The sequence below is a fragment of the Rhodamnia argentea genome, chromosome 10 (assembly GCF_020921035.1).
Source record: "Rhodamnia argentea isolate NSW1041297 chromosome 10, ASM2092103v1, whole genome shotgun sequence".
NCBI lineage: Eukaryota > Viridiplantae > Streptophyta > Magnoliopsida > Myrtales > Myrtaceae > Rhodamnia > Rhodamnia argentea.
Genome location: NC_063159.1, coordinates 11,692,352 through 11,717,881, shown reverse-complemented (window position 1 = coordinate 11,717,881; position 25,530 = coordinate 11,692,352). Strand labels below are relative to the sequence as shown.

The 25,530-nt window shown below is 40.4% G+C and overlaps 3 protein-coding genes across 3 annotated transcripts; all 3 read left to right on the top strand.

Annotated features, from left to right (window-relative positions):
- The first annotated feature begins 2,163 nt into the window (after positions 1–2,163).
- On the top strand, positions 2,164–4,269 carry LOC115742724 (ABC transporter G family member 4). Its single transcript, XM_030677175.2, has one exon. It carries the CDS (start codon positions 2,303–2,305, stop codon positions 4,178–4,180), a length of 1,878 nt encoding a protein of 625 aa, XP_030533035.1. The 5' UTR covers positions 2,164–2,302; the 3' UTR covers positions 4,181–4,269.
- A 9,174-nt stretch (positions 4,270–13,443) lies between these two features.
- On the top strand, positions 13,444–15,008 carry LOC115742829 (UDP-glycosyltransferase 88B1-like). Its single transcript, XM_030677337.2, has one exon. It carries the CDS (start codon positions 13,489–13,491, stop codon positions 15,004–15,006), a length of 1,518 nt encoding a protein of 505 aa, XP_030533197.1. The 5' UTR covers positions 13,444–13,488; the 3' UTR covers positions 15,007–15,008.
- Positions 15,009–22,852: 7,844 nt separating this feature from the next.
- LOC115742824 (UDP-glycosyltransferase 88B1-like) lies at positions 22,853–24,519 on the top strand. Its single transcript, XM_030677333.2, has one exon. It carries the CDS (start codon positions 22,928–22,930, stop codon positions 24,443–24,445), a length of 1,518 nt encoding a protein of 505 aa, XP_030533193.1. The 5' UTR covers positions 22,853–22,927; the 3' UTR covers positions 24,446–24,519.
- The last annotated feature ends 1,011 nt before the right edge of the window (positions 24,520–25,530 follow it).

Genomic DNA, 25,530 nt, shown 5'->3' with positions numbered 1-25,530 from the left:
ATAATAAATAAGTATTTTATGATTTGGTTTAATATAGAAGTGTTTAAGTAATACGAGTCGGGTATAAATTGAGTATGGGTTGGATCGTTAAATTTATATTGCGTGAAAATGAGTCAAATCGGGTTAAATGAATAAATATAGGTCATATCATATTCGACCTGATCGACTCATTTGACTTCTCTAGGTGCATGCGATTATGTCTATACGACCTATGCTGATCAATGAACATTGGGACCTCCCTCAAGTGAACCGAATATGATGTCCAGGGATGTTTGGTCATTTTCTGGGTTCTCAAGTTAGAATTATCTCTCTTGTTTTGGTTTTTCTCAGCCTCTTCTGTCAAGATTCTTCTCTCTTTTCGGTTCCTCAAAGAAAAAACTCAATTGTGGCTACGAAGATTTTCTCTCTGGTTTCACTGTTTTTTTTTTTTTTCCTTGGGTCAAGATGAGGAGCTTTCGTCTTTCCTCCCGACTTGTCGACGGAATGATGCAACATTCACGGCTTGTGGACCACATCCGAGCATGGACAAGTCACGGATGTGCTGCTACGAACTGATAATAATGTCGTCGTGGAGCACTGACTTTTGCGAGCTCGTGATCGGTGAGGAATTATATTTCCAATACAAAGATTTCATGCGATATAACATGTCTATACAGCCTATCCGATCAAACACCATCGCTTTCGATACATAGTACAAGATCATGTTTTACGCAAACCGCTTGATCCGATAGTTCGCTCAATACTGTCATCTTCACTTGATATGAACATGCAAATAGAGTGCATGATGTCAGAGTACACGTCAAGAGTTCAAATCCCAACGTTCCTCCCTCCGACTCAATTTCTCATGGTGGATGAACAACTTGTTCCCAGTACACGAGTTTTTAATATTTGAATTTTGACGCGATTCCTCCCATTAATGGCCATCCTACTTTAGGTACGCAATAATTTTCCATATAGACCGATGATATATTCTTTGAGAAATGGGCTGTCACATGATTCTTCCTCAGTGAGTTGGCTCAAGGCCGCACCTCCGTCTTCTTTCTAGCTTTATCAATACCATCATGTTTCTGGAATCACACTACTCTTTAGATAATTCTCTTTGAAAATTGATTATGTAACAATACCGTAAGTCTGTTTTGGCCCACAAAAAATTAAATAATAACTAATTAAAAATTATTGTGGGGTTCGCTTTTTCAAAAATTTGTGGCCCATAATATACTGTTATTCTCACAGTTACCTAAAAACTACCGTGCTAGCAAAGCTCTTTCTCTTTCTACTCTGTTGCCGGGCATTCTCCACTAATCTTCGGGTGTCCGCTTAACCTCGAGCCTCATATTTTATGTGACTAATTCGTCAAATTCGTACGTTTATGTCGCAGCTCGATGGCAAGAAGAAGTATTGCTGGAGTTTGTGCAGATGGGTTCGTTTTTTTCTCGTCACGGATCTCAATCATGGCATTACGAAAATAATTGGATGGCATCACATTATACCCTTTTTTGGCAGACCATCAAATGCATTAAATATTCTCGTTTCCATCTGCCCTCCTTGTTAGTGTTCACCACGTGAGATCTCGTACGATTCTAAGGCTCCAATGAAAGAACAAAAAGGTTAACATGATGTGCTCTCCGAGGAGAAGGCCAGAAGGAAGATCAAGTCCGAGCACGTTAACATATCAGTTAGACCCGCATTCATTCAAAAGCTTAAGTCAATGAGTAATAGGTCACCTATGATATATTAACTACTCAAAACTACATCAATTCTTCGATGTGAGAGACTTCTCTAACACCAATCATACGTGTATCTCAATAACAACCATTCGCTCTCAATGTTTTTTCACTTTTATGTGATCGGGTTTCGTTTAACGGGCTTAAACTTGAGATATAACTCTAATAATAGAACTGTTAGGATTTTAGATTCCATAATTACGATATGTCACCAGTGAAATGCATATTGACCACTAACCTATTATTTAGGGTGATCATCATTATAAGGTCGTCCAAATTGAGAAGATTTTAATGACATTTTAGTTGTATTGGTCTGGCCATTAATAATATAGAGGTTACATGACATTTTGTAAATGGCCAAAGTCATAATTCCAGAATTTTTTTCCCCCTTAAGAGTTATATCTTTGCATGGATACCCTCAAACTTTTTAATTGCCAATCTCTTTCATATCGCCATCAGCTTTATACTCCCAGAAAACAACACATGGAAATTATTGCCAATAAATCCTCCCCCTTTTATCTCTCTCATTCTCATATGCACTACCCCGCTACCCTCCCTCCATCTCCATCAACTCCTCCATGGAAGACCACTCACCTTCACCTTCAACTTCACCACCACCACCACCTCCTCCACCTCCATCCACCGCACCACCGCCATCACAACCTGCTCTTTACAAGCTAACAGCTTCTTCCATTTTGTACAAAAAGTCGAACACTTGCATCGCAAACACCCTCCATCAATTCCCAGCCTTCAAACTCTGCACAAGACTATCCCCTCCCAGCTACATCCTCCGCGACATCTCCCTCGTCGCCTACCCCTCCCAAATCCTTGCGATAGTCGGCCCTAGCGGCGCTGGGAAGTCTACTCTCCTTGACATTTTGGCGGCTCGAGTGACGCCCACCCGCGGCACTCTCCTCCTCAACTCTTCTCCCATCAACCCTTCCACATTCCGCAAGCTCTCGGCCTACGTCCCCCAGCACGACGCATGCATCCCACTGCTCACCGTTTCCGAGACATTTGTCTTCGCCGCCCGCCTGCTCATCTCCGACAAGTCGCAGCTCCTAACGGTCGTGGCCTCTCTCCTGACCGAGCTAGGGCTGAGCCACCTGGCTGATACCCGGCTAGGGCATGCCCTATCGGGAGGTGAGCGGCGGCGTGTTTCAATTGGGCTCAGCCTCCTCCATGATCCAGCGGTGCTCCTCCTCGATGAGCCGACTTCTGGGCTGGATAGCACATCGGCCTACAATGTCATGCAGATCCTCCAGAAGATCGCCGTATCGCGTCACCGGACTGTGATCTTGTCAATCCACCAGCCGAGCTTCAAGATCCTCTCCACCATTGACAGAATTCTGTTGCTCTCAAAAGGGTCGGTGGTCCACCATGGAACTCTCTGCGAGCTCCAAAGCTTCTTGCTCTCCCATGGCTTCACCGTGCCGCCTCAGCTTAATGCCCTCGAATACGCTATGGAAATACTGAACCGGCTCCAAGAGAACAAAAAACCCCAGACGCTATCACAGTGTCCACCGTCACTTCCTCCATCACCAGCTCATTGCTCCGAGACAAATACTCCTTCCGATCATCATCACAAAGTCTCAAAGATCAGATACAAGAGCTCGAGGCTCGACGAAATCTTGACGCTGTACAACAGGTCGTGGAAGATCATCTACAGGACAAGACAGCTCCTCCTGACCAACACCATGGAAGCCCTCCTCGTAGGGCTCGTCCTCGGCACCATCTACATCAACATAGGGTTCAACAAGGAAGGCATCGAAAAGAGGTTTGGTCTCTTCGCCTTCACTCTCACTTTCCTCCTCTCCTCCACGACCGAAGCCTTACCCGTCTTCATCAACGAGAGGCCCATCCTCTTGCGAGAAACATCGAGCGGAGTCTATCGACTCTCGTCCTACTTGATAGCGAACACATTCGTTTTCTTGCCCTACTTGCTCGCCGTGGCTACTATATACTCGGCCTCGATGTACTTTCTCGTCGGCCTTTGCGCCTCGTGGCATGCCTTCGCCTACTTTGTCCTGATCATCTGGATCATCGTCCTGATGGCGAACTCTTTCGTCTTGTTCTTGAGCTCCGTTGCGCCAAACTACATTGCGGGAACGTCTTTAGTGACGGCACTCCTCGGGGCCTTCTTCCTCTTCTCAGGCTACTTCATTTCGAAGCAGAGCATACCCAAATACTGGCTGTTCATGTACTTCTTCTCCATGTACAAGTATGCGCTCGACGCGCTCCTCATCAACGAGTACTCGTGCCTGATGTCGAGGTGCTTGATCTGGTACGAGGAGAACAAGACGTGCATGGTGAGCGGGAGGGACGTGTTGCAGAAGCGAGGGCTTCACGAGGGCGAGAAGTGGACGAACATTTACATTCTGATCGGGTTCTTCATGTTCTATCGCGTGCTTTGGTTGCTGGTTATGATGCGAAGGGTTTCGAGATCAAAGAAGTGAGATTCGCAACTATATTTTACTCATCATCATCATCATCTATATTCCTCAAGTTAAAATAAGACACTGCCCTTCTTCTTTTCTGTTTCTTATTCTCTCTCTCTCTCCGATTTTACACTGCTCCTAGATCTTCATATTGCTCCTCTCTCTAATGGCTTCCTTTGCTTTCTAAATTGTGTCAATTCCAAACAAAACAAGCAGATAGCAGTTCCATAGCAGTTCCACCGAAGCTTTTAAGCATTAACCTTACGAAAAACGCTCTGCATGGGCTAGTTTAATGGAATAAACATAAATCACAATGGCTAGATCAAAGAACCTAGTGCACATGGAGAATCGAGCCAATTTCAGAATTCAAAGACAAAGCTAGTTCGATTTTGCATATTGTAATTCGTGCGATGACTTGAAGTTTTTTACGTGAAACCATCTATGTGAATGCTCGAGATTCTCCTGGCTCACGATGAATTGGGTCCATGCGAAGGACATACCTTAAGAAATATTGTGGCTTGAAGAGTATCAGTAATCATACTGAAATCGTTTAACCCCATAAATCTGCATGTTGATCCCACATGAAAGTGGTGGACCCAATTAGGCATCCGCCCAACAATTATTCCGAGAGCAACGCTATCAAAACGATCATGTGGGTCCACTCCTTTCTCTCTCTCTCTCTTTTTCTAAGCTGAAATGATGAGTTCCTGTTAGCAGGGTGTTTATAAAAATGACTACCATAAATTTATTTTTTTCCCTCATTATAAGAATTTAAAGAATTTGAGGTCACGGGTTCACAGCTATCAGATCCCACGAAGAGCGTTGTCGTCGTCCCTCGTTCAAAGATGTTCTGTCCGAAGGCGAAATTTCTGTCTTTTTCTTGTTTTTGCCATCTTCCCTGCAATCGCTGCATGTTCACGGGTCTCTCTCGCGATGTCGCTCGTGAATTGGGTTGTTGGACTGTCTCGAATGGGGTGTCCACTCTGCTCGTACACGCATCATCTCTTTAGCTGCAACCCCACTCTCTTTGCGAATATAAGGACTGGCAGAATGATTGAGGGATAAAAAGGTCAAAAGTTCGGGCAATTGGCTTGAGAGTCCAAATCGAAGCATGAGCTAGTGACTTCACGTTCTTACATATGTAAACTCAGTCCACTAGAGCAAACTGACTAACAATTGAGACAAGGGTCTTACAAATGACTGTGTGCTCAAAACGTCCTATCCGTGGCGATATGTGCACAAAATGTTCTCACAAACAAAAAATGTTAGAGGGAGAAATTACTAAAAAAGTTCCTTAACATATCCCATTTATGACAATTGAGTCCTTAATCTTTCAATTTAGCCAATTGAGTTTTGAATCTTTTGGTAATTCACCAGTGTGATCCATCCGGTTAATTTTGATAAGAAATTGCGGACATGTACGTCGACCATCCTATATGGTACTGTTGACGTGGACATATTTTTTTTCTTTTTTTTTTCTTCCTCCGTCCATCACCGAGCCTCGACAATGGCTGGCAACTAGACACAAGCGACAACTAGCGAGAGACGACTTTTCCGGAGACCAACGAGGGTCAACCTCGCTAGCTAAAGGTGAGACTCGACCTCATCAAATATGGTGAGGGCGAGTCTTGCCCAAGGCCAGCGTGGTTGCCCTTGCTAGCTTTGGGCAAGGCTCAACCTCACTATATCCGGCGAAGTGAGCCTCACTAGAGTCCGGCGAGTTCGCCTCTCACCATATCTCGGTGAGGTCGCCCCTCACTAGATCTCGACGAGGGCGATCTCACTTAAGGCCGGCAAGGGTGATCCTCACCACTTATCGCCTTTGGCCGATCGCTGGCCATTGTCGAGCCCCGGCAACCAATGGAAAAAGAAAAAGAAAAAGCAAAAGAAAAAGAAAAAAGAAAAAGAAAAGAAAAAAAAAGTAAATATAAAAAATTCATAAAAATTTTACAAAAATTACAAAAATTATCCATGTCAACGTTGATGTCGCTTCGTTGGACACCTAAAGTCCACCTCAGCGATTTCCCGCTAAAATTGGTCGGATGGATTACCTTAAGAAATTTTAAAAGATTTATGACTAGATTGGTCAAATTGAAATATTTATGACTGATTGGCACAATTTTAAAATTTTTTTGGTAATGTTTTCAATGTTAGAAAGTGTCTTTTTAACAAATATACAAATCTAGACAAAAAGTTTAGATGTCCTTTTTACGCCTCATTTAACAAATAAATTCTGTTTTTTTTTTGGTCCAAAACAAATAAATTATGTTGAATGCATATATATTCGCACTTTTTGAAGGAAAGGCAACGCAATTTCGATGAACTTTATAAAGTGATCAAGAGAATACAAGCTAACATTCGATATATCCAATAGAGTTTGCCAGCATAGTAAAAAAATTTCCAATCATCTATCGTTGTTAAGTGATTTTGTCTATTTTTCAATTATTTTCTGTTTAACTAATGTTAATATTCCAATACACGTTTTTACAATGATAATAAGTTCAATGTGTAACTAAAAGAAAAATATGGTCGAATGAGATGAACAAAGGAATCGGACTCTGAGATGTGATATCACTCTCTTTAAGAAATTATTTGCCCTACGACGTTGTCAATGCTTACCGGCAAAAATTCTCCAGGATGCAACAGAGTCTCAAGCGAGATTATTAGCTAGCAATTTTAATAATTTTTCAAGAAGTCTCTAGGAAATAATAAGAAAGGAAGGCTATATCTCTCTTGCTTTTCAAGAACGAAAATTGAAAGTGAAGAAGAATCTGAAAATGAACAAAACACTTGAATATATAATAAGAAATGAACATACTTTTTCGCGTCCAAAAAGTCCAAAACATTTTATTCGATCACACCTTTTCATTTTCTGAAAACAGTTTTGTATGAAAGATTGCAACTATTTGATGGTCCAAAACTGCTAGCTCGAACGGACGCAATTTTCTTTATGTCTAAATCATAAAGTCCGAAGAGTTGCAACTATTGGACATAATTAATCTATTAAAACTCGAAATTAATATTAAACATAATCGCAATTCCTAAGTGAACAGTTGCACTATTTCCCTGGGATATTACAATTAAAGTTTATTAAATTTAATTTCGCTAAGTGCACCTAATAATCGCACAATTACACTAGCGCTCGTACGCGGATATAGTGAGGTCTAGCCCACTCGCCATTTCTTTATTTTCAAAGACCATAATAGCTTTCTAATTAATAAAGAGACTTGCATCATTCTTTCCATCCTATGTCGGATTAGAAAAAGGCAAATTTTGTTTGTTTTATAAACAAACTTCAATAGTAACCTTCATCGTACTTTAATAAATATCACATGTTCATTTCAATTTCATACAGACGTTAAAGTATTGGGGCCAACAGTATTTCACCATTATGATATGATTGTCGATGTAACATATTAAATATAGCAACATAAGTAACAATAGGTTAACCATTTATCATGATACAACCAAATTAACATCTGTAAAGTTAGAAATGATAATTAACTTAAAGTTTCAGGAAATGCAAAATGTTTTCATATAACTTTTGGCGATCAAAGTTTCACAAGGAAAGGAAGGAATATGCCAATATTCTGTATCCGAAAGAAATTCAAGGTAATTCTTGATAAACATTCTTGGGGAAATTAAGAAATATTACGAATCTCTTTTAAAATACAATACAATATCATCCTTTTGCAAGATATCCAACAAAATTCTCTTTGCAATGCATTGTTATAGATGATAAGATATCTATCAACTCTTGCCAAAGCAAAAGATAGATAATAAATGGCTACAAAAAAGAAAACAGAGGCAAGTAAATTGATAAAAGAAACACAAATATTTTACGCTCCGAGAATTTTTTATGTCTTCTTTGTACGTTTTTATGCGTGAGGGGAGGGCCTCTTGCTCTGATACAATGTGATATTTTATGGTGTTGGCACCTGAATTTTTTCCCATAAGTCCAACATGCAATTTTTTTTGGGTAATAAAACAATGAAAAATAACTAATAAAACAAAAATAAGTTCGACCCAAAAAAAAAAAACATAAATAAGAAGGCTTCATGGCCTTTTGATCACTAAAGCCCACAAGCCCAACATTTTCAGTACATTTCCGTACGGACCTCTAAAACATTTGCATAGATTTCGGAGCCCAATGACCTAAGCCCATACAAAAAAGGACTCTGGCCCGTGAAGATTAAAAAATGGGCCCATCAAAAGGATCCCAACCTAAAATCTCTCTCTGGTCTTCTCAAAGTCGAAAACGTGACACGAAATACGCACGAATTCTCCCTCTCTCTCTCTCTCTCTCTCTCTCTCTTCGGGGACTGACTCCTCCGCGCCTCTTCTCCGGCGAAAATCGTTCGCCGCCCGGCCTCTTCAGCGGTTCCGCCTCAGGTCACCATCAGTTAGTCTTCCTTTGCTATTGTTCCTGCTTGTTCGCGATTGGAATTCCTCATCTCTGTTATCGAGCTAAGTTTGCAATTGCTCTGAATCCATCGCCGACTTCGCCCGTTCCACAGCCTCTAAATTTGTTCCGATCGGGAAGTCGACCTTCATGTCTGATTTCGTTCGTATACGATCAGCGGAGCTTTCTTTCTCGATTCAATCGGTAGTTGTAGTTTGTCTAGCTCCGATGTCGAGTTCACAACCGGTAATAGCTTTGTTTAAGCTATGTCAATCATTGAGCCGGTGTCCTCTGTTCGGCTCGCTTCCGTAGCCCGAGAAGCGCGAGAAGATTAGGTCCTGCTTAATGTTCCATGTGAGGTAGATTTTACTTGAAGACAACTAGTGAAATTTGATCTCCAGACGGGCGATAACATTAGCGTTAATTTTCATTAGCGAAACAAATTTACTCCAGGTTATCAAAATCCATTCGAACAGAGTAAATAACAAAACCTTTACAAATCTTGGTTGATTTCTTGGGCCAAAGTCAAACCTCCCACTTTTCAAAATGGGAAAATTTTCCAAAAAAATCTTAAACCGATTGCACTTGTGTCAATTCAGTCTAAAACTTTTTTTTTTATCAATTGAGTCCCAAACTCTTTTCTTTTTATGGCCAATTGAATCATAAATCTTTTGTATTTGTGCTAATTCAATCTATCCAGCTAATTTTGATCGCAAATCGTTGACATGAGACAACCGAAGCCGACGTGGATAATTTTAAATAATTATTTAATAGTTCTTTTATTTTGTTAATTTATTTTTTATTCTTTTCTTTTTCCTTTTTTTCGTTCCCTCTTCCTTCGGTCGATCACCAAGGTCCGGCGAAGTCAAACTCGCTGGCCTTTGGCGAAGCTCGACCCTCGCCGGCTACTAACAACGTCGACCTCGCCATAGCCGGGAGAGGCTCAACCTCACCGTCGCCGGGCGAGGTCGGTCTTGCCATGGCTAGGCGAAGCTTGACCTCGCCAGCCCTCACCTCTAGTCGGTCGGCGTACCTCGACGACCGGCTAGAGAAGGAAGGAAAAAAAAGAAAAAAAAATGATTTCAAAAATATTGAAATTTTATTAAAAAAAAAATTAGTGATGGCAATGGCACGCTAGCATCGGCTGCGTCACGTAGTCAGATGGACTAAATTAATACAAATACAAAAGGTTTAAAATTCAATTAGCCAGAAAAAGGTCTAAAACTGAATTGACATAATTGCAATAGAGTTAAAAGACTTTTTTGGTAATCCTCTCATTTTGAATGTATGTTCTATGTCAGACCAAAGCTTACGGGCTTAAAGTCCCAAGGGCCTCTATTTCTCGACAGCCAGAGCTCCTCCTGCTATTAACCTAATCAATAATCCTCAGCATGCTCGGACTGTTCATAAAAATTAGTTTATGAACTTTTGTGACAGGGTCCACTTGACTATTAAACATATTCTTATTGACTGAAAAAGTCACCGTAACATGCCACTTGCTACTACATCTATCATTAACCATCTTCATGAATGGCGCAAGCGATGAGATTGTTATAATTTGTTTTCACTTGAAGTGGCATACTACAAGATGATAACCTATGGCATACTTGCTTAATTTTTAATTGCATTTGCTACATGAGTTTGGAAATCACTTCTGATATGAATGTAAGTATGTGTAGCATTACTCTATCCTCATTTTCCAGGTAGAAGTACAGCAAATGCAAAACCTTGGCTCGTATTGCTACGTACAAGTATTAAAAGCAAAGTTCTGTATAGTGAAATGTTCGCTTCAAATGTGCGAAACCGTCCCAAACATGGTTAAATGTTCTTAATGAGTACGTTATATCAAAGGATATGGCAAGCTAGTTCATAATCTATGTTGAATTATAAATGAGTATATTTGACAAACGAGTCAAATTCAAGCACCCAACAAGAGCCTTGCCACTTTATTTTTGCTTTGTATTAAGTTTCTGTATCTATAGCTAGCGTTAGTAGGGATGCCAAATCGGGTCATAAAAGAAAATCTTTGCTTGATCAGAGCTTTTTGTACTCAAAGATAAAACAGGCACTTTCGAACCCCGTTGCTTGTTCCCTCCTCGATTGCATACGAGATTTCTTCTTGATAAAAACCAAAGGGCATGCAAGATTTCTTCTGCCTTATCAAGAGCAAGTGAAGTGAGGTTTTGTGCATCTTCTCTGTGTATTTTGTGAAGAAAAGTGTTAAGATGCACGTGTAAGTTATGCTAGAGAAGTCTCACATTGGAAAATTGATTTAAGTTGAGTAGTTAATAAATCATAATTGATCTATAACTCATTGGCTTAAGCTTTTGAGTGGAAGTAGGTTAAACTAAATATGTTGATGAATTCGGATTTAGGCTCCCTCTTGACGATTTCTTTAAGTGAAGGTATCGGACTTTTGGCAGGTCAAAAGCTTTTATGACTTGCAAAAAGAACTTCATTTTTGTATGTCCTACTTGAACCGCTAAGGTTTAGGACTTAGTTGACAATTCTCCCTTAAAAATAAGGGGCAATCAACTTTTAGAATTTAAATATGCTTATATTTAAAAAGAAGAATCTATTGACTAGGAGTATAGTTTGGTTAGCTTTCGACATATTTACAAATATTTGCAAAAGTCACACAAATAATCCATAGACATTGGTCCAATAAGCAACATTATCTTTGTATTTATAATTCATTCAATGTGGTCCTTAAACTATTCATAAACATTTATTTTGTTTAGTATAATTCCTCAGCTTTGCATATTAAAGTCAAATCAATGGAACTTTTCACAAGTTTCATAATTTCACTAAAACCCAAATTTTAGAATATTTTTACCTTTCGATTCATTTCATATATCAGCAAAAAAAAAAATGTATCTTTTATTGCATTTAATTTCACTAAGTGCGCCTAATAATCGCGCAATTACACGTGCATTCGTACGCGGGTAAAGTGAGGTCTAGCCCACTTGCTCATTTTTTTTTTTATTTTGGAAGACCATAGTAGCCTTCTAACTAATAAAGAGACTTGCACCATTCTTTCCATCCTATGTCGGATTAAAAAAGGTAAATTTTGTTCGTTTTATAAACAAACTTCAATAGTAACCTTCATCATACTTTAATAAATATCACATGTTTCTTTATCATTTTGGTCTTCATAAAAATAAAATAACTTATGATTTTTATAATAGAAAAAAGTATAAGCTCATTTAGAGCTATATTGGATTCATATTCCTGCGATTATAAAAAGAAGTGCTTTCATAAGAATATTTAAAAAGATCAATTTATTGAGAGATTCTCGTACTTGTATTCATCTTGATGTGGTTACTAAGTTTTTAGATACATTAAATTTTTAAGTTTCTGTAATTCGTCTTTTCTTCGTTAATATTAGTTGAAGCTACAAACTAGGAAATTAAAATGATGAGAACGTCAATCAATATAATTGTAAGTGAAGTTCTGCTTTTACTATTACAGGGAATACAAGCCAAAACACGTCTAAATGGAGCTATCATAATTTTTATAAAGCCCAACAACATAAAAAAGAAATAAAAAAAATCTGTGTAATATTTTAATTTTGAAAATAATTTGAAATTTTATGACAAACTGAGAGACTAAATTGAACAAATTGAAAACTTAATGATTATATTAAACATTTAAGCATAATATAACTATCATAGCAAAATAATTAAGGGTTAATATAATGAAAACCACAAACATTATCTTGCAACAATTTTACTCCAAAATTAATTTTTTGACCACTGAAAACTCCAAACTGGTATACCTATAATAAATTTATCATAAATTAATTTTTTGGCTAACAAAAACTCAAAAATGGTACATCTGTTACAAGTTTACTCTCTGTTAGTTTCCATTAAATTGAGTTAATACCACGAAAATTCCCAAACTAACACTCGTAACAAACAGATGAAAAAAAAAACCTCAAACTGGTGTAAACGTCAATCGCCATGCATTATCCAACTCATTAATTTACAGTAAGTATTTACGGAAACTAACAGAGGGTAAATTTATTACATGTGTACCAGTTTGAAATATTTTGTGGACAAAAAATTAGTTTATGGCAAATTTATCACAAGAGTACGACTTTGGGTTTTTTTTTTATATAGTATTAACCCTCTATCTAAAGATCAGTCCATGTCTTTATGATTGAAAAAAAAAATTATATGAGATTTTGACATCATACTGTTACAAAAAAAAAACTATGAACTTCGGTGCTTTCTGAAAATAAATAATAATATCATGTCTTCTATAACATAGCACCAAATGATTCAAAATTATTCATAATTTTTTGTATATTGGTGAATGTAAATATTTCGTATAACGAACATTACTTTTAATGTGTGCTTTATTTGAAGTCTAAGAAATGTGTTACTATTCCAAGTATATCATATATGGAGGCTATCAATTTATCGCGAGTTAAATTTATTTCGAGTGAAAAAAAGTGTTTTCTTAACTTTCTTGCTAACCCTTTTATTTTGGAGGACTGTGAAACAAATTCAATATATAATCTCAACCTACCATTTTAGAGTTCCGCATGTATAAATAGTTAAAAATTGAGAATGCTCGATATTACATAGAATCAGTTCTCACATGCTACAATCTATAAGAACTCAGAACAGAAAAGCTTGCTCCTTCTGCCAACAAGTGGGAGATAAAAATACTGTTTTTTTCTTAAATAAACACAAATATAAAACATAACCGACGACAATAATGCAGTCGTTTTGCGCTTCTAGTTAGGGTATTAAATGATGACTATCCCTGTTGGCCAACTTGCCCTGCTATGCTACAGCGCACGTGAACAAGACAGCATCCCACCCTAGCAAAAACGCCTTATCTAGTCTCTTCAGTCTCCGCCGTCGCCTCCTCCTCCGCAGGATCTCGGTCGCATCCCTCACTGTCGACCCCCCAAATGGACGGTTCCATCATCCTCTACCCTTCACCCGGAAGAGGCCACCTTGCCTCCATGGTGGAGCTCGCGAAGCACATCCTTGGCCACCACCCTTCCTTCTCCGTCACCGTCCTGCTCCTCTCCACCCCACCTCCAGATACCCACTTCGTCGCCGCCGTCTCCGCCACCCACCCTTCCATCACCTTCCACCACGTCCCCGCCGTCTCCCTCCCCAACTCCGACGACCTCTCCTCCTCTCCCGCCAACTTCATTCTCTCCACCTTTGAAATCGTCCGCCTCCACAACCCGACGCTCCAGGAGACCCTCGTCTCTCTCTCCAAGTCCTCCGCTATCAAAGCCTTCATCATCGACTTCTTCTGCAATGCCGCCTTCGGCGTCTCGGCCTCCCTCAACATCCCCACCTACTACTACTTCACCTCCGGTGCGAGTGGGTTGGCCTCGTTCCTCTACGTACCCGCTCTCCACAAGAAGTACCCCGATAGCTTCAAAGACCTCAACGAGTCCATTATCATGCCTGGCTTTCCTCCAGTCTCGCCCCGAGACATGCCCATGGCAATCAGCAATCGGAGCCTCAAGGTCTATAGCTGTTTCTTTGATACTGCTGTTCAGATGGCTAAATCTGCCGGTCTCATCATCAACACGTTCGACTCGTTCGAACCCAGCGCTCTCAAGGCTCTGAGGGATGGCCTCTGCGTGCCGGACGGAGCCACTCCTCCGACATACTGTGTCGGGCCACTGGTGGCTGCCGGCGGAGGAACCAAAGGAGGTGAAGAGAGGCACGAGTGCTTGGGCTGGCTTGACTTGCAGCCGAGCCGGAGCGTGCTGTTCCTGAGCTTCGGGAGCATGGGAGTGTTCTCGGCGAGGCAGCTGAAGGAAATAGCAATAGGGTTGGAGAGGAGCGAAGTGCGGTTCTTGTGGGTGGTGCGGGTCCCGCCGCCTCACGACGAGGCTCGACACGGGTCAGCCGAGGTTGAGCCCGGCGTAGAGCCTTTCCTGCCCGAAGGGTTTGTGGACAGGACAAGAGGGAGAGGGAAGATAGTGGAGTCTTGGGCCCCGCAGGTGGAGGTTCTGGGCCACGGCTCGGTGGGCGGGTTCGTGACGCATTGCGGCTGGAACTCAGTGCTTGAGGCGGTGTGCGGAGGCCTGCCCATGCTGGCCTGGCCGCTCTACGCGGAGCAGAGGTTGAATAGGGCCTACTTGGTGGAGGAGATGAAGCTGGCTCTCTCCGTGACCGAGTCGGAGGAAGATGGGCTGGTCTCGGCGGACGAGCTGGAGGAGCGAGTCAATGAGCTGATGCGTTCAGAGAAAGGGAGGGCAATAAAGGATCGAGTCCTGCCCATGCGCGACGCGGCAACCGCCGCGCTGAGCGAGGGTGGGTCGTCCCTATCGACCCTAGCTGAGTTGATCGGGTCGATCAAAGCCGGGTCCAGCGAGGTGGATGTTCCCGACCTGGTCACGAGCTCCACGGGTATCGGCGGTGGTCTGGGCAGCGCTAGTGCAGTTAAAATCTCCACCTGAAGGGTTATGTCCGTGGATCGTCTCCCATTCTCTGTTTCTGAATAACTGACTCATGTTATTGACCAAAAAAAAAAAAAGTGAGTCATGTCTAATACTCATTAAAAATATTAATATCGTGGCCTAATATTCTAAATAAAGGGAGTATTAGTAAATACTAAGGTTTTCTTTCTGAATTTCGTTCCTCCTGGCTCCGATGCTCAGGGTTGACTAGATCGAGAATGGTAGTATCAAGAGAATGGTCTACATGTATGTATTGGCGAGATATGCCCTTTCTTTATAGGCTAAGAATATTATATGTCCTTTAAGATCGCGAAAATCATTTTATGTGCTTGGCCATACCTTGTGATTGATACAGTAAAATATGAAATTTTTGTGCGTGCAATTAGCTTTTCCTAAAAGTATTACGAATTGTTCTTTCACCGCAGAGGATTGAGGCCCTACATACTTCGACACTAAGTGCTTAGGATGGGTTTGGTTCAATTTTTTCAAGAAGTTTTGGGGAAATGCAAAGCGGTTTAGCCTAAAAGGCTTTAGAGAAATGCAAATACTGTTTGGTGAAAAAGTAACTTTGAGATAAAAGCTGTTTGAAAGAAACACATTTGAAATGTGCCTTCGGGTGATTAATTTAAGTTTTTTTATTTTTAATTGTTTAAAATTGAAAAAAGAAGTTTACAACTTTTTTTCATTTATATATTAACGATATGTATTAATAAATTTATAAATAAAAATAATTTATTTTTTTAACTAAAAATATTCAAAGGAAAAAAATAGTTCACATTGAAAGAAATTTGATACCCAACGCAATTTCGATTTGGTCACCTAGCATCTTTAATTCATGATTATGATGGACATAAAAATAATAAAATCCGTCTCTTTCTGATGTTTATGACATTTCAAATGAAGTTTTTATATCTCGTCCCTCCCAAACAAGATAAATGTAATTCTTTTTTGTCTCGTTCTTAAGTAAAATTTATGCATTTTAAGTTGGATAATTTTGGACCAGCGTCGTGTTTTTGTTTTGTTAAATTGCGAGTACATGAACTGAGAAAAAGATGTGTATCATGTAATTGTTTCTGGCACGTCTCTCAATTAGGATTGGCTAAAGTAGTTCTCCATAGTACCATGCAAAAAACTCTCTTGTTAAGATATTTGATTTTCGATAGAGTAACATCCGAAATTAATACTTTTTTTTTGGTAAAAAAAAAAGGATTTCATGCGAAATTAATAGTTGACGCAACAGAAATTACCAGGTGAATATGTCCTAAAAGGATTTTGAACAATTTATGATTAATCCATACAGATTTCATAATTTAAATTGGTTCTAAGACTTTAAATTGGTTCAATCAAACCACAATACAAACCTTGTTGAAAGGATTTCATAATTTTAAAGTCAATGGCATTCCATACGCAAGAACACCATAATCTTCAAGACATACAAATGTATGCAGATTCATCATTTTTTGACCCGCTTTATGTTTACCCTTTTGCTGAAGAAGTTACATCTGGTCGCTCTACTTTGGATCATCTTGCTCAAAATTTCTAATCCCTTCCTCAAATTGTTGCAGAGAGCTCCAACTACAACGAAAATCAAATTCGAGCAATAGTTCACCGTCTCCGGAAAAACCTTCACCGTCGGCCGAAAACCAATTCATTTGCAAGTAAAGGAATCTCAGAAAAACTCCCTTAAGGCAAATGCCATAAGAATATTATTTTGCTTCTTTTTTTTCCACTTGCAGTGATCTTTCCGATGAGCTCTTCAGACTCGATCAATCTGAAAAATCATCCATGGTACTTTCTATCAAATCAATTCAATGCCAAAGGCAAACTTAGTACCGCAAAGTAAGAGCAGTTAGAAAATGCCACTTTTGTAGGAGCAGAGAAAGAAGAAAACAGACGACCTTGGTCCCAGAACCCAAACAAAACTCCAAAAGCTAAAAGATAAATTTCGAAAAATTATTTATAGAGAAGAGAACTAGAATTTCGCAGAACAAGTTCAAGACAACCACAGCTCGAACAAGAAAAAGGGCCGTAAAAGAACCCACCTTTTTGGGTGGAGGCAAAGTGCAAAGTGGGGACAGGAGCGGTGTGAATAAGGATAACAGAGACAGTGAAGCGTAGATATTTTTTAAGAAGGGCAAAAATGGATTCTTACTAAATTTTTTAGGGCAAAATAGGCAGTTGAGTAATCTTCATTAATTGGGGCTTTAGCATTCCGAAAATGCTGAAAGCTCACAGTATTGAGCTTTCAGCATTTTCAATGCCAACTTTTATCCCAAAGCCCTTTCAAAATAGTTGCCAAACACCCAATATTTTTCCCAATGGTCTTTGGGGTCCCAAAGAACTTTGAAAATGCTGAACCAGATCCACCCTTAATTGTTTCGATTTGATTCCCTTGCAATTCCCGTTAATCATAGTAAAATGACTCTTTCCTCTGCACGCATTTGTAAACGAAATAGCCTAATCACAAAAACGTGCTCCACCCGATCAGATGTTAAGAATACATGAAGATGAGTTCGATGCATTTGTGCATTCTTTCAAAATATCAGCGATATGCTGCTCACTGGGAACATTACTAAAAAAATCCTAAACATGTTGCAATTTTGTCAATTTAGTGCTAAACATTTGTATGTTTTGTCAATTGAATCTATCATATTAATTTTGGCTGAAAATAATTGACATGGATACTAACCATCTTACGTGGCATGTCCGATGCGAACATTGACATTTTTTAATAATATTATAACATTTCTTAAATTAATTTATTTCTTTGTTTTTTCTTGTCTTATTGTGGCCAACAAGGGTCGTAGGGCCTCGTCAGCCGTAGACGAGGGTGTTGTAGCCCTTGCTAGCGGCCGGCAAGGGCCCGATGACCCTCATCGGCCACTTTATGTAAAAGAAAAGAAAAGAAAGGAAAAAAAAATTATTAAAGAATTTTCATAATTATGGAAGTTAGAGCTGGTCGTGCTACGTAAGATAACCGATGTCCACATCAGCGATTTCTGATAAAGATTGGTTGAATGTACTCAATTGATAAAAATAGAAGGTTTAGGACCGATTCATAAAAGTGCACCATATTTAAGATTTTTCAGACAACCTCAAGCATTGCCCCTGAGTGACCGTGGTACCCCGTATCGAATTATTAGGACCCGAACGCTCGAATAAGTCCGGACCCTCTCACTTGTCTCGTGCTCGTTTGGGGGAAGTGACATGATCCGCTTTTCGAGCACTTGGAAAACGAACGACTCTTAGGTGGCTTTCACGTTTGAAGCAATCATGCTATGAATAAATTATATATTATTTAGCTGTAAATTATTTCGAATGTCCATATCTGTGAAAACAAAAATATAGTTACATTTTCTTATAACCCGCCAAGATCCTGATATTATACCCGTACACCGACGTTAAATATTTGGCATGCACTCCGTTAGTAAGTTATATGGTCAGAGATTAACATCCATGTGTCCGACATTTGAAAGATTCGAGGTACCGCGTAAATTTAAATTCAATTATTAGACACTACATATGTAATTGAGAATTGATTATGTAATAATTTTTGGATAATTAACTAACAGTCGATTTTGGGCCACAAGAAGAAAATAACAATTAACTACCGTGGAGTCCACTCTTTTAAGAAATTGTGACACATAATGTATTGTTATTTTCACCGTTACGTAAAAACTGTTATACTAACAAAGCCCTACGCAATTAGTAAAACTTAGTGTGTAAAACGGAAAAATCTCCCCAACACCCTATACATCCGTGGGAATAACAAAGAAAATGAATAGGCACTGGAAGCTCTCTTTGGGCCGGGTTGCTATGAACAATAGAATTTTTTCCAATATACAGGCGCAATTTCTTTTATTGCATGACAAACTACTTAAAGGCCTTGATTTGTGTCCGGTAAAGAATTTGGCATTTTAAGCACATAGATTCCATTATAAACGAACAAAGATTTTGGCCTTGGGACGAAGATTGCTTCGACGATAAATGGTGTATTGCTACACGGGAATTTCTCTAGTCTTTTGAGGCATTGATTTATCTTCCTAAAAGCATCGTATCTTAATACATTTTATCGTATGTCCGACACAAGATATCGGTAAAAAAAAAACTTTGATTTGATGCAACAGTCACCGATTTTCGAGAATCAGGGTCGTGGAATTTGTAGAAATGCACTGACTTCAATGGTGCGATTATCCGACTATAATCAGTCAATGCCTACATCTGCGAGATGGCGACATGGAAAGGGGGAGGCTTGGTTTCGAGAGCTAATTAATGTGGCATTCGAGCATCAGTAAAGACCCAACCTAAAACTCCATTGGTGCTCAAAAATAGTGTGATGCGTATCTAGGTTCTGTCAAGGATTGGCCCTAGAGGGATGAGGGAGATGCCACATAATATGAAGAGGATGATGAAGGATTTCTAGAGGTGATCCCGAAGGTCGGACCTAAAGTATTTCCTAAGCTTGCCCTAACAAAAATGGTAGACATAAATCTTCGGACTGGCGTCTCTCGTGTAAGGACACCATCCGGACTCCAATCCCCCAAATTGGGTGGAGACGGATTCCCATCAATTACCTCTACTTGGAAGCGAACCCCTAGATCGTAATACCCAGAGGAGTCAATTAGTCGGGTTGGGATTCCATGGTACCCGACCCGAAATATTATAGAACTATAATCCAAATTGGTTGAGTCGGATCGGGTTTCAGTTTCTTTTTTTAGAATTGTTTATTCGCAAAACCTCATCTTATACATAAACAAGATTAAAATATTATTAAAAATTTATCACACCAACGTCTGTCAGCTAAATAGATTGAATTGGCACAATTGGAAAAGGCTCGGGACTTAATTGATGAGAAAAAAAGTTTAGAACTGAATTAACATTATTACAATATGTTTAGGACTTTTTTGATAATTTTCATATATCCACTCTTGCAGTAAGACGAAAAGCAATCTGCCATCCACCCAAATGAATACATATACCTTAGTGCATGCGAATTTTCGACGTGAATTATTAATCTAACGCTCTAATTAAACAAGTTCCTCATCTTCTCACGTTCTTTATACACAAGACAAGACCCCGCTCCTCATGCATGCGAACGATCTTCAGTTACGTTTGGTCGTTTCCTTCTTGCTTTGTAAATTTAAATTTGGTTTCTTCTGAAAGCAACACACAGGTCCTCAAATTATAGTAGCGTCGTACGTTGAGTGAACGGAATGGCCAGAATAGGTATAACCGGAAAAGAGAGGAACCTCACGGAAACTCGTATTAAGATATACACGAGAGTTTATTTTTTTCATTTTTGGTTCTTCTGCGGATGCCATGTGCAGTACCGTGACTCCTGCTTTTTGATCTTGTCGCGGATCGTGATGAGATTATTCGTTTGGTTGATTGATAGGACATGCATGGGCGATGGTTGTTCTTGCCGGACGGTCTTTCTCTGTTCGATAGTTGTGAGAAAGAGCTGCAAATCTGTCGGCAGAGCTGCAAATCTGTCGGCTGTCGGGTCAACCCAAGGAATCTTGTCGGACTCTGACCAGCTGAGAAGTGAGACGTTAAAGCTTTTAACAAACTTTAGGATCAAAGATTTTAGGATTGGTCCAGATTTCATCTAGAACCTACCAAATCGATTTTTCAAATTTTCAAACCTGAAAACCTTGCATGCCCTAAAATCTAAAACCTAACCTCTCATAAGTTTGAAGTCAAACCTTATAGTCTATATAGATTCCACGTGTATTTTTAATTGAATTATTGTAATAAATCCTCACCTGTAATGATTCTTAAAATTTAGATCAATATGCAATGTCATTCTTGAACTTTTAGTTTGTTCATTGTAGTTCATGAACTTTAACTCAATGTGCAATGTGTTCATTGAGCAAATCAAAAGATTAGGGGCCACATTGCACATTGGGTTAAAGTTCATGAACCACATTAAATAAATTAAAAGATCACGAATCGCAATATACATTGAGCTAAAATTCAGGGAGCATTTGTGTTAATATCCATTCTCTGTTCGATAGTTGTGAGACAAAGCTGGAAAAATATTTAAAATTATTAAAAAAAATATACATATCAGCACCAGCCATATCACGCAGGACGACCGACGTCTACGTCAACTATTTCTTATCGAAATTGGCCGAATTGACTTAATTAGCAAAACGTAAAAAGGTTTATGAATGAATTAGCAAAATTAAAAGATTCAAGAATGAATTGACAAAAGTATAATAGATTTATAATTTTAAGGTAATGCTTTCGGCCGTCGTTTTCCAACGGTGTGGACTTTTTTACCGCATTCCTCTGTTTCAGTCGCTTCAATTGCGCCGTGAAATTGTGGACTTGCTCATAAGGTTTGCTGCGTGGTAAATCTAAAGATCATCCCTGGAGTATAATAACAAAGAAAAACTGAAATGAGATTTTGATAGGAAAAATTGTCAACAAATGTATTAACCTTTTCACTTTTACCAATTCAAGACTAACCTTTTAAATGTGTCGATTCAATCTTAAATCTTTTCACTTTTTATCAATTCAGTCTTATTGGTCGCTGACGTGGATATCGGCGATCTTATGTGAACAATTTCTAGTAATGTATTAATTTTTTTTCAATAATTTTTATTTTTAATTTTTTTCCTTTTTTATGTTTTCCTTTTTTTCTTTTCTTTTTTCCCTCTAGCCATCACCCTCGACCTCCGCTGGCATCGGTTGAGGGCCGTCGTCGCCGGCCCAGGGTGATGGTCGCCCTTATCTAGGCAAGCGTGGGTGGCCCCGGTATATTCCAACGATGGCCACTCTCGCCAAGGGCCGATTGGGTGGGGGGGGCCGCCCGCCCAAGTGAGGGCATTCGTCATCCAACTTCCAGCGAGGGCTTCCTTTGCCCAATTCGACAAGGGAAGCCCTTGCTTGACGCCAATGTCGGTCAAAGTTGAGTCATGTCCGCAAGGGAAAAAGAAAAAGAAAAAAATTCAAAAAAATCCAAAAAATGTTTAAATATTAATAAAAATTATCCACATCGGTGTTGATGGTGTCACCTAGGACCACCGACATTCACAATTTCCGATCAATATGACTGAATTGAACATAGGTGAAAAGGTTTAAGAAGGAAACGACAAACTTAAAAAATTTAGAAGTTAATTGGCAAAAATGTAAAAAGTTTAAGATTTTTTTTATAATTTTTCAGATTTTGACATCATATTAGCGTAAGAAGAAAACTACGAATTCTGATGCTTTCTGAAGGTAGATAATAATCTTTTATATCCCTTTGATATAGTATGGATTGGTCTCTAATATGAAGATATCAAATGATTCAAAGCTATATGTAAGATTTGTGTGTCTGTGAAAGTAAACAATACGTATAGGCAGCCTTATTTCTAATGTATACATGTTGAGTAAAGTCAGCACCACGTGTTATAAAAATTACGTGGTATAATCCAAATATCTTAGATGGACAGAATATATTAGTAGTGAGCTAACCAGTGAGCTAACCTTATTTAAAAAGAAAGAAAGTAATTTTTTTTTAACTTTCTTCCTAAAAGCTCTTTTTTTTATTTTTTGAAGAACTTTGAAATATGTTCAACATGAAATTTAAAATGATCTTGTTAAAGTTCCATATATAGGTATTTAAAAATTGAGAATGTCCGATCTTACATTAAAACCAATTCTTAAATGTCAAAAATACGAAAATTTATAAATAAAAGGTCGCTATTTATGGCAATGATTGGGAGATAAAATATTCTTCTTTCTCGAATAAACACACCCATAAGACAACAAGCATCAAGGGGGGCGGAATCGTTTCACACCACTAGGTCGTGCTATAATTATGGCTTCTCATGTTGCCCAACCAATACAACTCCCACCCACTCAAAGACATCTCTTTGTAGCCTCCTCCTCCGTATCTCCGCCGTCGCATCCCTCACTCTCGACCCACCAGATGGAAAGCTCCATCGTCCTCTACCCTTCACCCGGAAGAGGCCACCTTGCCTCCATGGTGGAGCTCGCGAAGCACATCCTTGGCCACCACCCTTCCTTCTCCGTCACCATCCTCCTCCTCTCCACCCCACCTCCAGATACCCACTTCATCGCCGCCGTCTCCGCCACCCACCCTTGCATCACCTTCCACCGCCTCCCCGCCATCTCCCTCCCCAACTCCGACCACCTCTCCTCCTCTCCTGCCAACTTCATTCTCTCCAACTTCGAAATCGTCCGCCTCCACAACCCGACCCTCCACGAGACCCTCGTCTCTCTCTCCAAGTCCTCCGCCATCAAAGCCTTCATCATCGACTTCTTCTGCAATGCCGCCTTCAGTGTCTCGGCCTCCCTCAACATCCCCACCTACTACTACTTCACCTCCGGTGCGAGTGGGTTGGCCTCGTTCCTTTACGTACCCGCTCTCCACAAGAAGTACCCCGACAGCTTCAAAGACCTCGACGCGCCCATTCTGATACCTGGCTTTCCTCCTGTCTCGCCCCGAGACATGCCCCTGGCCATCAGCGATCGGAACCTCACGGTCTATAGCCATTTCTTGGATACGGCAGTTCAGATGGCTAACTCCGCCGGTCTCATCATCAACACGTTCGACTCCTTCGAAGCCAGCGCCCTCAGGGCTCTGAGGGATGGCCTCTGCGTGCCGGATGGAGCCACTCCTCCAACGTACTGTGTGGGGCCACTGGTGGCGACCGGCGGAGAAACCGAAGTTGGAGGCGAGAGACACGAGTGCTTGGGCTGGCTCGACTCGCAGCCTTGCCGAAGTGTGCTGTTCCTAAGCTTCGGGAGCATGGGTGTGTTCTCGACGATGCAGCTGAAGGAAATGGCATTAGGGTTGGAGAGGAGCGGAGTGCCATTCTTGTGGGTGGTGCGCGTCCCGCCGCCTCATGATGAGGCTCGGCGCGCGTTAGCCGAGCTCAAGCCGAGTGTGGAGGCCTTCCTGCCCGAAGGGTTTGTGGATAGGACGAGACGAAGGGGGATGATAGTGGAGTCATGGGCCCCTCAGGTGGAGGTGCTGAGCCACGGCTCCGTGGGCGGGTTCGTGACGCACTGCGGGTGGAACTCAGTGCTCGAGGCAGTTTGCCATGGCGTGGCCATGCTGGCCTGGCCTCTTTACGCGGAGCAGAAGTTGAATAGGGCCTATTTAGTGGAGGAGATGAAGCTGGCTCTGTCTGTGACGGAGTCGGAGGAAGACGGACTCGTCTCGGCGGAAGAACTGGAGGAGCGAGTCAACGAGCTGATGCGATCAGAGAAAGGGAGAGAGGTTAGGGATCGAGTCCTGGCAATGCGAGACGCCGCGGCGGCTGCGCTGAGTAAGGGCGGGTCGTCTCGATCCGCCCTGGCTGAGCTGATCGGGTCGCTCGAAGCCGGGTCTGGCAAGGTGGATGTTTCCAACTCCGTGACAAGCTCCATGGGGATCGGTGGTGATTTGGGCAGCGTCAGCACAGTCACGATCTCCACTTGAAGTAACGTTTTTCTTGTGGTTATAGGTTTCTGAAGAGAAAGAAATAATTCGGGGGCAAAAAAAGTTTGTGCATGTGGATAGTCTCCCGTTCGTGGATACATATCTGTTCTAGAACTCAAATGGGAATGAAAGTGATGGGGTTTCGATCTTTTTTTTTTTCTTTTTTTATTAAGTCAATCCTTTGGTTTGTTGTGGGAGTTTTTCCTGGTGTTAGCAAGCGTCACGTAAAATGTATAAGCGCCATTCACTGGTGGGACAGACCTGATATATATTTTGGGGACGCCTCCCAATACTTATTTTCTTTTTTACCATAGTTTTTCTCTGTCCACTCCCTCTTATTTTGACACGCTTTCTTCTTCAATCTCCGTGGATGGCAGGATTTAAGCCAGATCTTTCACGGAAAATATTTCTCTAACAAGATTGTCGGGGACGGTACAATCTTAACCGTAGATCCACACACAATCACCATCGCATGTTTTGCATAAAACATTTATTCATTGGGAGATCGTATGATCAGAAATAAGTAACAATACCGCCAAACCGTTAGGCTAACGGCTTCCATCTCTCACTTCCCTCCCTTTTTTCTTAGGCTGTTTTGTTTCTCTATTTCCTTTTCTTCCTTTCCTCCCGTTTGAGAGCTTTTATTTTCCAATTTAGTCTAGACCTGAAAGTTTCTCTCTCCCATTTTTTTGGAGGTTTTTATCTCAATCTAGTTTAAATTTGAGATTTTTGATTGTATGTTTTTGGGATTTCGCTTTTGTCGGGCTTCATTCTTGAAGGAGATTAGATGTGTTTCGTGAAGGTAGGAGAAACATCCTAGTTCCATTGCAAATCAAGAAAAATCTCAAATAACTTCAAAATAAAATAAGTTCCAGATAACAAGAGAAATCATCATAACAAGGTTATTACTCATATGCTCAAAGAGCATATCCGTGACTTTTTCACACCAAAATCGGCGGTCGGTCATCGAATCTTTCTTCAGTAATAAGCACACACTCAGATCTCCATCTGTTACTATGGTTGTGCCTTTAGGCGGTATGCACTTAGGTTTGACGTCCCCAATACCATCACCTAGCATAGTAAAA

What these genes read in the sequence shown, in the direction of transcription:
- LOC115742724 (XM_030677175.2), top strand. Translation starts at nt 2,303, where the DNA reads ATGGAAGACCACTCACCTTCACCTTCAACTTCACCACCACCACCACCT.
- LOC115742829 (XM_030677337.2), top strand. Translation starts at nt 13,489, where the DNA reads ATGGACGGTTCCATCATCCTCTACCCTTCACCCGGAAGAGGCCACCTT.
- LOC115742824 (XM_030677333.2), top strand. Translation starts at nt 22,928, where the DNA reads ATGGAAAGCTCCATCGTCCTCTACCCTTCACCCGGAAGAGGCCACCTT.